General features: G+C 51.2%; 1 protein-coding gene across 3 annotated transcripts in view; it reads left to right on the forward strand.

The window, feature by feature from the left end:
• LOC129812851 (protein Shroom3-like) overlaps nucleotides 1-13,272 on the forward strand; it is a 160,820-nt gene that overhangs the window by 101,681 nt on the left and 45,867 nt on the right. For all 3 annotated transcript variants that reach the window (XM_055864792.1, XM_055864784.1, XM_055864800.1), the window contains 5 exons: nucleotides 1,684-1,803; nucleotides 2,045-2,782; nucleotides 2,948-5,176; nucleotides 5,926-6,571; nucleotides 9,555-10,349. In XM_055864792.1, the coding sequence (XP_055720767.1) occupies nucleotides 1,684-1,803; nucleotides 2,045-2,782; nucleotides 2,948-5,176; nucleotides 5,926-6,571; nucleotides 9,555-10,349 (4,528 nt within the window). The remainder of the gene's footprint in view (nucleotides 1-1,683; nucleotides 1,804-2,044; nucleotides 2,783-2,947; nucleotides 5,177-5,925; nucleotides 6,572-9,554; nucleotides 10,350-13,272) is intronic.

Genomic DNA, 13,272 nt, shown 5'->3' on the forward strand with positions numbered 1-13,272 from the left:
CGTCCAGCCCATTGGGCATCTCACTACACCCCCATATGCCATGTCTTGAAATATGCAGATAGACACATTAAAAGTAAGGTTCTAATGTAATACTTCTTGTTACTGTGTGACACTCATTTCACTGATGGTTATGTGTCCTAATATCAACGACTAAAGATTCCATTTTGTTATTTTGCTATTTTATTTTTGACTACTTTCTGATTGTTTCAAGTATGTACCATGTAGCCCCCATCACAGACAATACATCAAGATAGTAACGGTACTGTGAAAATACAGAAATTAGTTTATTGATGGAGCTAATGCTTCCTTACTAGTGATCGTTGAGCTGCTCCACATTCACATGTACATTCTAAATGGCATCCTATTCTCAATATAGTGCACTTCTTCTACATGTCTACTTCTGCACTAGAGGGCTCTGGTCAAAAGTAGTGCACTATGTAGCCGGGTTAGTGCACTTCTTCTTCATGTCTACTTCTGCACTACAGGGCTCTGGTCAAAAGTAGTGCACTATGTAGCCGGGTTAGTGCACTTCTTCTACATGTCTACTTCTGCACTACGGGGCTCTGGTCAAAAGTAGTGCACTATGTAGCCGGGTTAGTGCACTTCTTCTTCATGTCTACTTCTGCACTACAGGGCTCTGGTCAAAAGTAGTGCACTATGTAGCCGGGTTAGTGCACTTCTTCTACATGTCTACTTCTGCACTACGGGGCTCTGGTCAAAAGTAGTGCACTATGTAGCCGGGTTAGTGCACTTCTTCTACATGTCTACTTCTGCACTACAGGGCTCTGGTCAAAAGTAGTGCACTATGTAGCCGGGTTGGGGTCAATTCAGGAAGTTATTATTTTTTAAATCTTTTTTTATCAGACATTAAAAAAAATAAAAAAATAAAACGTTTTAAAGTAAATTAGTTCTACTTTTCAGTTTATTGATAATTCATGGGCCCAAACCTGCTATGAATGGAAAGTTGGTTCTATTTGGGGACACTGTCCCAGTCTCTCTGATCTCATGTCCCTCCAAGTGTTTAATGATCTATTCTTCTATGACAATGAACACAGTAATGATATCTCTTAAGGTTGTGTTGCAACATCATCAAGCCACTACTCATGTATTCCTTTGACATACAGACAGTAGACATAGTCTGCACAGTTGGTACTGATGATAGGGATTTCCCATTCAACAGAAACCTGCTGCTGTTTTAACCTGTAAGTATTTGGTTATAAGTCTATTGCTGACTTCACTTAATTCATTTCCATGGAAATGGCCAATAAAAGTATCCTATAATACTGTATTGTAGTTCCTATTTGTCCAGTTTGACATCTGCCTGTTGTGCTAGCAGAGTGACAGCAGGATGTGATGTTGATAGTTTCTTCTTCTCTCTCTTATTCCTCTCTGTCTCTCTCTCTCTTTCCCTTTCTCCTTTACACCTCTCTCTCTCTCTGTCTCTCCCTCTCTTTCCCTTTCTCCTTTACACCTCTCTCTCTCTCTGTCTCTCCCTCTCTTTCCCATTCTCCTTTACACCTCTCTCTCTCTCTCTCTCTGTCTTTCTCTCTCTCTTTCCCTTTCTCCTTTACACCTCTCTCTCTCTCTCTCTCTTCTTCCTCTGTTTCTTCCTCCTTTACTCCCTCTTTCTCTCTGTCTCTCTCTCTCTCCCTCCTTTAATCGCTCTGTCTTTCTCTTCCCCAGTGCGTCCACTACAGACCTGTCGGGTTACGACCCAGGTTACCTGAGGAAGAGTCCAGACCAGTACAGTTCTAGAGGAAGTATGGAGAGCCTTGGGGAGCACCACAGCCACCCAGCCTACAGGTACTGCTCTTTAACATGGCCTTTTTATGACCTTTTTGTTATGCCTTATTGATCCTTGTCTTGTCTTTGTAATCACCATTTCCAGAGAGGACCACAATGGAAATAAGCCTCCAGGTTTATCGTGTTTTTACCCTACATAATGTGTTATGCTGCCTCCAGCTGGAGCAGCCTACTACTGCTAATTAACTCATCAATTCAATCAATCAAGTAAGGATAAATAAAGTGTTCCTGTACTCTCCAGCTCTTCCTGCCACCAGCTGTGTGCCTCCAAGTCCTCCAACAGTATGGACCACCTTCACAGTAAGAGAGACTCAGCCTACTCCTCCTTCTCCACCAGCTCTAGTATCCCAGAGTACCTTGCGGCCGCTCCGACCTTTGGTAAGGAGAGGTCGTACTCCATGGAGACGGTTCCGCAGAGGGGCGGGATTAGTGGAGGGGGCGGGGCCGGGGCGGAGGGAATGCAGCAAGCTGACATCCGATATGTCCGTACGGTCTACGACCCCCAGCAGGGCGGTGCTCAGGAGCATGAGGTTAGCTCCGCCTCTGCTTCGTTGCTACGCAACCACGAGGCTGGCAGGGCGGGGTCTTGTAGTGTGGGCGGGGCCGCCTGTTACCGCGGCACCAGTAGCAGTAGTAACAGCAGTGGCGGAAGCAGCGGTGGTGGTAACCATGGTATTAACCCCAACCGTCACAGTGTTGGGCCCATTTGGGGTCAGAGCGCCAGCCGCAGTTCCTACGAGAGCCTGAAGGGGGCGCCGGCTCCTCCCATGCGGAGCGACAGCTACGCGGCTATCAGGAACCATGAGAGGCCAAACTCGTGGTCCAGCCTGGATCAGGCTCGCTCCCTCAGGGCTCTCCACAAGGGGTCCACCTCCTCCTGGTACCACTCCTCTGGGTCCGTGGCCTCCAGCTCGGGGAAGGGCTCCTTCGGGGCAGAGGGCCAGCTCCACACCGTCATAGAGAAGAGTCCCGAGAGCAGGTATTAAGTCCATTCTATTGTATCTATTAGCAAACCCATAGACATCATGAGTTGTGTTTGTTTCACCAGTCATCAGTGTCTCTGTGGCTCTAATGTAGGCATGTGTATGTTGTTGTTGTCGTTGTTGTTGTTGTTGTTATAAAACACGTCTTATTCTTCTTCTAGCCCCACCACCAAGCCCAAACAGGGCGTGAGTCAGGGCTTCCCGCCGCCCCCCGAGCCCCAGCAAACATCCACCCCGTCTGGCTGCCTCATGCTGCCCCAGGGCATCTATCCTGTACCCCCGCCGGAGCCCCACTATGCCCAGATGCCCACCAGCAGCCCCAACCCCAGCAGCGTGTACCCAGCTTTGGCCAGGGAGAGCAGTCTGAGCAGCCTGAGAGAGCTCCAGGGGTTAAGGCTGGGGGTCAGTGTGGATACAGGGATGGCGGTAGTGGTGGAGAATGGATACCAAAGCAACCCCTCTTCGTCCTCCTATGTCACTTCCTCTGGCCAACCTCAGCATCCTGACTTTGCTCAGCCTCCACCCAAACAGCCAGCTCAGCCTCCACCCAAACAGCCAGCTCAGCCTCCACCCAAACAGCCAGCTCAGCCTCCACCCAAACAGCCAGCTCATCCAACCCAACCCGCAGACAGAGTGGGAGAAAAGTCAGGGTACGAGGAGACCCAAACTAAACTGGGTCTTTACAGGACTCATCTGAAGGGGGAGGGACAGACCGTGTCCCAAAGGCAGAGCCAGCGGAGCCAAGGACAGGGACAGGGTCAGAGCCAAGTACAGGGTCAGAGCCAGAGACAGGGTCAGAGCCAAGGACAGGGTCAGAGCCAAGACCAGGGACAGGGTCAGAGCCAGGGTCAGAGCCAGGGTCAGGGTCAGGGTCAGAGCCAGGGCCAAGGACAGGGTCAGAGCCAAGGACAGGGACAGGGTCAGAGCCAAGGCCAGGGTCAGAGCCAGGGTCAGGGTCAGGCATCCAGACCCTGCTCAACCCAGTCTATAGGCCAGTCTATAGGCCAGGAGAGAAGGGACCCATACACTCCAGTCCAGCCGCGGGGAGAGAGGCTACCCAGGTACTCCCAGGGCTCAGAGAGCTACCCTGAGCACCACCGACAGGACCAGGTCAGGGAGGAAGGGCAGGTCAGACACACAGAGCCCAGTCACTACACTAGTCACCCAGTGGCAGGCACCACCATGCCCAGTAAGATCGCCCAGGGACATGTTCCCAAGGGGAGCAGCAGCAGAAGTACCCCAGCACAGGTGTCTGACCAGCTGGTAGAGCAGAGGGCCCAGGGGCCTGACCAGCAGGTAGAGCAGAGGGCCCAGGGGCCTGACCAGCAGGTAGAGCAGAGGGCCCAGGGGCCTGACCAGCAGGTAGAGCAGAGGGCTCAGGGGCCTGACCAGCAGGTAGAGCAGAGGGCCCAGGGGCCAAACCAGCAGGTAGAGCAGAGGGCTCAGGGGCCTGACCAGCAGGTAGAGCAGAGGGCCCAGGGGCCTGACCAGCAGGTAGAGCAGAGGGCCCAGGGGCCAGACCAGCAGGTAGAGCAGAGGGCCCAGGGGCCTGACCAGCAGGTAGAGCAGAGGGCCCAGGGGCCTGACCAGCAGGTAGAGCAGAGGGCCCAGGGGCCAGACCAGCAGGTAGAGCAGAGGGCCCAGGGGCCTGACCAGCAGGTAGAGCAGAGGACCCAGGGGCCTGACCAGCAGGTAGAGCAGAGGGCCCAGGGGCCTGACCTTCAGGTCAATGACCAGAGATCCAGGTCCCCCCTCTGGCACTACAGCAATCCAATTCCCCCCCAGCGGCAGAGGGACCAGAGGGGACCAGAGCACCCCCTGACCCAGCTGGAGAACGCCCTAGCAGATGTCCAGCGCTGTGACAGTCCAGAGAGCTCCGCCAACAGCCAGAACAGCCACCAGAGGAGCCTCTCTGTTCTGGAGAAGGTGAACCGCTTCGAGCGCCGCAAGCAGGACCATGGGCAGGGGAAGCAGAGGAGTAAAAGCACCAGCGCCAGCCACACCAACCCGAGGCCCTCTTCCTCCCGTCCAACCCAGCCCCAGCCTCAGCCCCAGCACCAGGAGAGGGCCATGAGCTATGGTGCTGGTATGGATGAGCTGCGTAACATGCTGGAGAGAAGCAACAGCCCCAGCAGCACCTGCAGAACACAGAGCTCCTCCTCTAGCTCACATCATGGGAAAACTACGGTGGCCCACGAGGGTCATCATTACGCAGAGCAGCAGAGGCCAGGGAGTTGTGACCAGACCCAGCCTCAGAGCTCCAGGTACCCCCATCACCACCACCCTAATCCCCAGGACCCTCACCCTGGCTCGGCACTGCAGAGGAGCAGAAGCCCCTTCCAACTGGGGAGCCAGGAGGGCCAGGAGGAGAATGGCCATGACAGAGACAGGTAATTGTTCAATATTGTATATACAAAGTGTACAAAACATAAGGAACACCTTCCTAATATTGAGTTACACCTCCCCTTTTGCCCTCGGAACAGCCTCAATTTGTCGGTGAATGGACTCTACAAGGTGTGGAAAGCGTTCCACAGGGATGTTAGCCCATGTTGACTCCAATGCTTCCCACAGTTGTGTCAAATTGGCTGGATGTCCTTTAGGTGGTGGACCATCCTTGATACAGTCGGGAAACTGTTGAGAATGAAAAACCCAGCAGTGTTGCTGTTCTTGACACAAACCGGTGCGCCTGACACCTACCACCATACCCACTTCAAAGGCACTGAAATCTTTTTTCTTGCCCATTCACCCTCTGAAGGGCACACATACACAATCCATGTCCTCTGAAGGGCACACATACACAATCCATGTCTTAATTGTCTCAAGGCTTAACATGTTTTTAACCTGTCTCCTCCCCTTCATCTACACTGATTGAAGTGGATTTAACAAGTGACATCAATAAGATCATAGCTTTCACCTGGATTCACCTGGTCAGTCAATGTCATGAAAAGAGCTGATGTTCTTAATGTTTTGTCCACTCAGTGTATGTTGGTGTATTGTGTATAGATTGTGTAAATGGTGTGTATATTACAATGTCTATATTCTGTCTGTATATTCTGTTTATTGTTGTCACCACCATTTCACCAGGTCAAAGGTTAATGTACTTGGTGAATAAAATGGATTCTCATTGTGATTTTGACAGGGATGGGGACAGAGAGTTCCATTGGAGGGATGGCCTGCATGACCTACTGGGGACCATCCAGGACACGTCGTTTAACCGGGCCTACAGGGACAGTATCAAGGACGCCCAGTCCAAGGTGCTCCGATCCACTTCCTTCAGACGCAGGGGTCTGGGAATCAGCGTTAGTGGGAGTGTCAACAACAACTCCCCTCCCATCCCCGCCAAGCACTTATCTCTGGAGAGGAAGGCGCTAGCACCTAAGACCAGCCCCAAACCCTCCATTGTCTCCACTACTGTCCTAGCCTCCGCCCCAGCCCTTGCCCTAGCTACCTCCACTCACACCCCCAAAGAAAGGCTCACGGTCACCGTCCCAGACCCAGTCCCAGCCCCAGCTCCAGCCACCTTTCCCTCACCTCACACCCCCAAAGAAAGGCTCACGGTCACCGTCCCAGACACAGTCCCAGACCCAGCTCTAGCCACCTTTCCCTCACCTCACACCCCCAAAGAGAGGCACGTTGTCACCCCGGAGCCCGAGAGGTTCGGCCCCCCAGAGCTCCTCAGCGTCCTGGCCATGGGCCCACCAGTCCCGGCCCGTATCGGTGGGCGTAAGCGACTCACCATGGAGAAGAAGAAGAGGTCCTACTCCGAGCCTGAGAACATGCATGAGGTGAGTCAAAGTATCCAAGATCCTATCTCCTGCTGTTTTGCCCTTAAGCAAGGCACGTGTAGACTCAGTGAGATGGCGTTGCAGTGAACAGCACCGCAGATATTGAGATGAGTGCGATGCAAGACTTACTGCTCTCCATTCAGGGGATGCTGCACTGTGGCTGACCCTGTACTTCCAAACCCTTACTGCTCTCCATTCAGGGGATGCTGCACTGTGGCTGACCCTGTACTTCCAAAACCTTAGTCAAATGTCACATGCGCCGAATACGACAGGTGTAGACCTTACCATGAAATGCTTACTTACAAGCCCTTAACCAACAATGCAGTTTAAAAAATAAAGATAAGAAAATATTTACTAAATACACTAAAGTAAATTTATTTTTTTAAAGTAACACAATAAAATAACAATAACGAGGCTACATAAAGGGGGTACTGGTACCGAGTCAATGTGTGGGGGTACAGGTTAGTCGAGGTAATATGTACATTTAGTTAGGGGTAAAGTGACTATGCATAGATAATAAACAGCGAGTAGCAGCAGTGTAAAAACAAAGGGGGGGGGCTCTTGGACCTTGGCGGTGCGGTACTGTTTGCCGTGCGGTAGCAGAGAGATCAGTCTATGACTTGGATGACTGGAGTCTTTGACAATTTTTTGGGGCCTTCCTCCGACACCGCCTGGTATATAGGTCCTGGATGGCAGGAAGCTTGGCCCCAGTGATGTACTGGCTGTTCGCACTACCCTCTGTAGCGCCTTACGGTCGGAGGCCGAGCAGTTGCCATACCAGGCGGTGATGCAACCGGTCAATGTTGGAGCTGTAGAACTTTTTGAGGATCTGGGGACCCATGCCAAATCTTTTCAGTCTCCTGAGGGGGAAAAGGCATTGTCGTGCCCTCTTCACGACTTTCTTGGTGTGTTTGGACCATGATAGTTTGTTGGTGATGTGGACACAAACTCTCGAACCGCTCCACCGTCAATGTGAATGGGGGCGTGTTCGGTCCTCCTTTTCCTGTAGTCCACGATCATCTCCTTTGTCTTGCTCATGTTGAGGGAGAGGTTGTTGTCCTGGCACCAAATCAAATCAAATGTATTTATATAGCCCTTCTTATATCTCAAAGTGCTGTACAGAAACCCAGCCTAAAACCCCAAACAGCAAGCAATGCAGGTGTAGAAGCACGGTGGCTAGGAAAAACTCCCTAGAAAGGCCAGAACCTAGGAAGAAACCTAGAGAGGAACAAGGCTATGAGGGGTGGCCAGTCCTCTTTTGGCTGTGCCGGGTGGAGATTATAACAGAACATGGTCAAGATGTTCAAATGTTCATAAATGACCAGCATGGTCAAATAATAATAATCACAGTAGTTGTCGAGGGTGCAACAAGTCCGCACCTCAGGAGTAAATGTCAGTTGGCTTTTCATAGCCGATCATTGAGAGTATCTCTACCGCTCCTGCTGTCTCTAGAGAGTTGAAAACAGCAGGTCTGGGACAGATAGCGCGTCTGGTGAATAGGTCAGGGTTCCATAGCCGCAGGCAGAACAGTTGAAACTGAAGCAGCATCATGGCCAGGTGGACTGGGGACAGCACGGAGTCATCAGGCCAGGTAGTCCTGAGGCATGGTCCTAGGGCTCAGGTCCTCCGAGAGAGAGAAAGAAAGAAAGAGAGAAAGAAGGAGAGAATTAGAGAGAGGATACTTAAATTCACACAGGACACCGGATAAGACAGGAGAAATACTCCAGATATAACAGACTGACCCTAGCCCCCCGACATAAACTACTGCAGCATAAATACTGGAGGCTGAGACAGGAGGGGGCAGGATACACTGTGGCCCCATCCGATGATACCCCCGGACAGGGCCAAACAGGCAGGATACAACCCCACCCACTTTGCCAAAGCACAGCCCCCACACCACTGGAGAGATATCTTCAACCACCAACTTACCATCCTGAGACAAGGCCGAGTATAGCCCCGAGTATAACCACACTGCCAAGTCTCTGACCTCCTCCCTATAGGTTGTCTCATCGTTGTCGGTTATCAGGCCTACCACCGTTGTGTTGTCAGCATGATGCTGTTAATGATGGTGTTGGAGTTGTGCTTGACCACTCAGTCGTGGGTGAACAGGGCGTACAGGAGGGGACAAAGCACACACCGCTGAGGTGCCCCAGTGTTGAGGATCAGTGTGGCAGATGTGTTGTTACCTACTCTTACCACCTGGGGGCGGCCCGTTAGGAGTCCAGGATCCAGTTGCAGAGTGAGGTATTTAGTCCCAGGGTCCTTAGCTTAGTGATGAGCTTTGTGGGCACTATGGTGTTGAACGCTGAGCTGTAGTCAATGAACAGCATTCTCACATAGGTGTTCCTATTATCAGAGTGGGAAAGGGCAGTGTGGAGTGTGATTAAGATTGCCTCTTCTGTGGATCTGTTGGGGCGGTATGCGAATTGGAGTGGATCTAGGGTTTCCGGGATAATGGTGTTGATGTGAGCCATGACCAGCCTTTCAAAATATTTCATGGTTACAGATGTGAGTGCTACTGGGCAGTAGTCATTTAGGCAGGTTACTTTCGCTTTCTTGGGCACATGGACTATGGTGGTCTGCTTGAAACATGTAGCTATTACAGACTCGGTCAGGGAGAGGTTGAAAATGTCAGTGAAGACACTTGCCAGTTGGTCCACGCATGCTCTGAGTACATGCCCTGGTAATCCGTCTGGCCCCGTGGCCTTGTGAATGTTGACCTGTTTAAAGGCTACAGTCGTCACACAGATCACACAGATCACACAGTCGTCCGGAACAGCTGGTGCTCTCATGCATGCTTCAGTGTTGCTTCCCTCGAAGCGAGCATAAAAGGCATTTAGCCCATCTGGTAGGCTCTACATTCAGGGCGCTGCACTGCGACTGGGTGTGTGTGTCTCAGGGGGTTGGGTTAGAAAGCAAGAGACACATTTCTGTTTTCTGCAAGATAATGGAAAATAAAGGTTTCTTGTTCTTCTTCTTCTAGGTGGGGTTGGAGTCTGATCCAAGGAGGACTAGCCAGCACCAGCTGTTCCTTTTCCCAGGTACAGAGACCAGCGTGGCGGACCGCAGGAGGATGTTTGAGATGGCTGCCAGCCGCAGCCTGAGCTCCAGCTCCCAGGGCTCCCAGGCTCCCCAGCGCCTCCAGGGCTCCCAGGCTTGTCTAGCCGTGTCTCGGCCGGAGCTCCGGCAGCTGCAGCAGGACGCCCTGGCCGACTACATGGAGAGGAAGAGAGGCTGGAGGACAGACAGGGATAGGGACAGGTCAGAGGGAGTGCGCACCCACCGTGACCGCCCTCACAGCGCCTACCTGCAGCCCTTTACAGACACCCGGAGTGTTTCCTCAACCTCCACCACCAGCCTAGCCTCTCTTCAGGAGCCTCTTGGCCAAGACAGCAGTTTCTCTGGTGGGGGAAGGCTCTGCTCCACCCTGCCTCCTGGCCTCCAGGGTTTCTATCCAGGCAGGGTCACTGCACCACGCGTCCAGGCCAAGGCCCCAGCCTCTATCTCCACCACCCACCCAGACACCTTGGGATTCCACAGGCTACTGGAGGGAGAGCTGCCCAGATCTAGCCTTGGTAGAGAAGACCCAGCCCAGGCCTATGAGGCTCTCCGGAGCCAGGAGTTTTTCCTGCGAGGCGATGGAGCCTTTGAGAGGGCAGTTCCAGCCCGGAACTCTGGCAAGTCAGCCTCTGCGGAGGACCTGCTGGAGCGCTCTGAGAGGCCTGCACCCCAGCACTTCAGATCCCGCTCCTCGCCTTCTGGCGAGAGGCTCAATCAGGTAGAGTACAATACACTCTCTGGTTTTACACTTTGTAGACTTCTTTACTAATCTAGTAAAGAAGACAAAACAAAGACACAACACCATTTATTTTGATATAAATGTGTGTGGATGTAGCTTCAGCTGTAAGTCTTAGGTTATCTCTTTAGCTGTAAGTCTTAGGTTAGCTTATCTTTAACTGTAAGTCTTAGGTTAGCTTATCTTTAGCTGTAAGTCTTAGGTTATCTCTTTAGCTGTAAGTCTTAGGTTAGCTGTAGCTTCAGCTGTAAGTCTTAGGTTAGCTTATCTTTAGCTGTAAGTCTTAGGTTAGCTCATCTTCAGCTGTAAGTCTTAGGTTAGCTCATCTTCAGCTGTAAGTCTTAGGCTAGCTCATCTTCAGCTGTAAGTCTTAGGTTAGCTTATCTTCAGCTGTAAGTCTTAGGCTAGCTTATCTTCAGCTGTAAGTCTTAGATTAGCTCATCTTCAGCTGTAAGTCTTAGGTTAGCTTATCTTCAGCTGTAAGTCTTAGGTTAGCTTATCTTTAACTGTAAGTCTTAGGTTATCTCTTCAGCTGTAAGTCTTAGGTTATCTCTTCAGCTGTAAGTCTTAGGTTATCTCTTTAGCTGTAAGTCTTAGGTTAGCTCATCTTCAGCTGTAAGTCTTAGGTTAGCTCATCTTCAGCTGTAAGTCTTAGGTTATCTCTTTAGCTGTAAGTCTTAGGTTATCTATTTAGCTGTAAGTCTTAGGTTATCTCATCTTCTAGATTAGCTCATCTTCAGCTGTAAGTCTTAGGTTAGCTCATCTTCTAGGTTAGCTCATCTTCAGCTGTAAGTCTTAGGTTAGCTGTAAGTCTTAGGCTAGCTTATCTTCAGCTGTAAGTCTTAGGTTAGCTCATCTTCAGCTGTAAGTCTTAGGTTATCTCATCTTCTAGGTTAGCTCATCTTCAGCTGTAAGTCTTAGGTTAGCTCATCTTCAGCTGTAAGTCTTAGGTTAGCTCATCTTAGCTTGGTGGTTCCAGCTAAAGCAGCTGACGCCTTCCTGCTGTGTGACCTGACTGTGTCTGAGATGGGGTTGGTGTTTGAGCTGGGGTTGGTGTCTGAGCTGGGGTTGGTGTCTGAGCTGGGGTTGGTGTCTGAGCTGGGGTTGGTGTCTGAGCTGGGGTTGGTGTCTGAGCTGGGGTTGGTGTCTGAGCTGGCCTGACTGGGAGCAGGCACATAAACCCAGGGCTGGATGATGAGTCTCCCAGGGGCAGGAGAGATCATAGAGGTCAGGAGAGGTCACACAGCTGGCTTCTAAACCCCAGCTCTCCCTCCTACTGACAGGGCATTGACTACAGCTGGCACATAAACTAACCTAGAAAGCTAGCAGCTAAAATATACTGTCTACGAAGGCTGAGGATTCCGCTGCGAAGTCAGTTTCTGTGGGATGTTAAACAAGGATGTCGTTTATCGCCGTATGAATTTATTATGCCCTCTACTGTACATAACCCTAACCCTGAGGGGTGACAGGGCGGGTCTATATAGTGACCTAACCCTGAGGGGTGACAGGGCGGGTCTATATAGTGACCTAACCCTGAGGGGTGACAGGGCGGGTCTATATAGTGACCTAACCCTGAGGGGTGACAGGGCGGGTCTATATAGTGACCTAACCCTGAGGGGTGACAGGGCAGGTCTATATAGTGACCTAACCCTGAGGGGTGACAGGGCGGGTCTATATAGTGACCTAACTCTGAGGGGTGACAGGGCGGGTCTATATAGTGACCTAACCCTGAGGGGTGACAGGGCGGGTCTATATAGTGACCTAACCCTGAGGGGTGACAGGGCGGGTCTATATAGTGACCTAACCCTGAGGGGTGACGGGGCAGGTCTATATAGTGACCTAACCCTGAGGGGTGACGGGGCATGTCTATATAGTGACCTAACCCTGAGGGGTGACAGGGCGGATCTATATAGTGACCTAACCCTGAGGGGTGACAGGGCGGGTCTATATAGTGACCTAACCCTGAGGGGTGACAGGGCGGGTCTATATAGTGACCTAACCCTGAGGGGTGACAGGGCAGGTCTATATAGTGACAAAACCCTGAGGGGTGACAGGGCGGGTCTATATAGTGACCTAACCCTGAGGGGTGACAGGGCGGGTCTATATAGTGACCGCATAGAGATAAATAGTTAAATAAGTTTATCTCTATGGTGCCCCTCGCCCTGGCCTGGCCAGCAGCTCCACAGACAGGAAATACCCAAGATCCTCTGACTTCCTGTGTGGTGCCACTGGGCCAGGGCTGGCAGAACACTGACTGATCACAGACTGATAAGACAGACAAACAAACAAACAAACACACACACACACACACACACACACACACACACACACACACACACACACACACACACACACACACACACACACACACACACACACACACACACACACACACACACACACACACACACACACACACACACACACTGCCAAGGGCCAAGGAGGAGCAAGCTACAGACAATTATGATTGTCTTTAGAAGCTCCATTCGGGCCACAGCAGCTGATAGGTCAGTTAGGTCAGTCAGGAAACCACTGCTGGGTCCTGAGGATGGATATTAAAAAGTCCTTTATCTGCCAGAGCGATTACAGCCAGCATAAACACACACTGCTTTCCACATAACCACTGTCTCTCACTCTGTGGGTGTGAATAAAACTGCTTTATCGTGGGTAGAAATGAAAGAGATTTGTAACATTTTCCTCTCTTTTTCCACTACCATAATATTTGTTGAAAACAGAAAGACAGCTGAAGCAAACACACACAGCCTATAGGACAGAGTTCCCCAACTGGCGGCCCGCAGGCCCGAATTTGGCCCCGCGGGTGGTTTTATTTGGCCCCCCAAGTTATCTGAGCAAAAAAATTATAATTATGTTGGATGCAAAAGACTAAAAACACCAGGAACTCAGC

This window comes from Salvelinus fontinalis, chromosome 2 (genome assembly GCF_029448725.1).
Source record: "Salvelinus fontinalis isolate EN_2023a chromosome 2, ASM2944872v1, whole genome shotgun sequence".
Lineage (NCBI taxonomy): Eukaryota > Metazoa > Chordata > Actinopteri > Salmoniformes > Salmonidae > Salvelinus > Salvelinus fontinalis.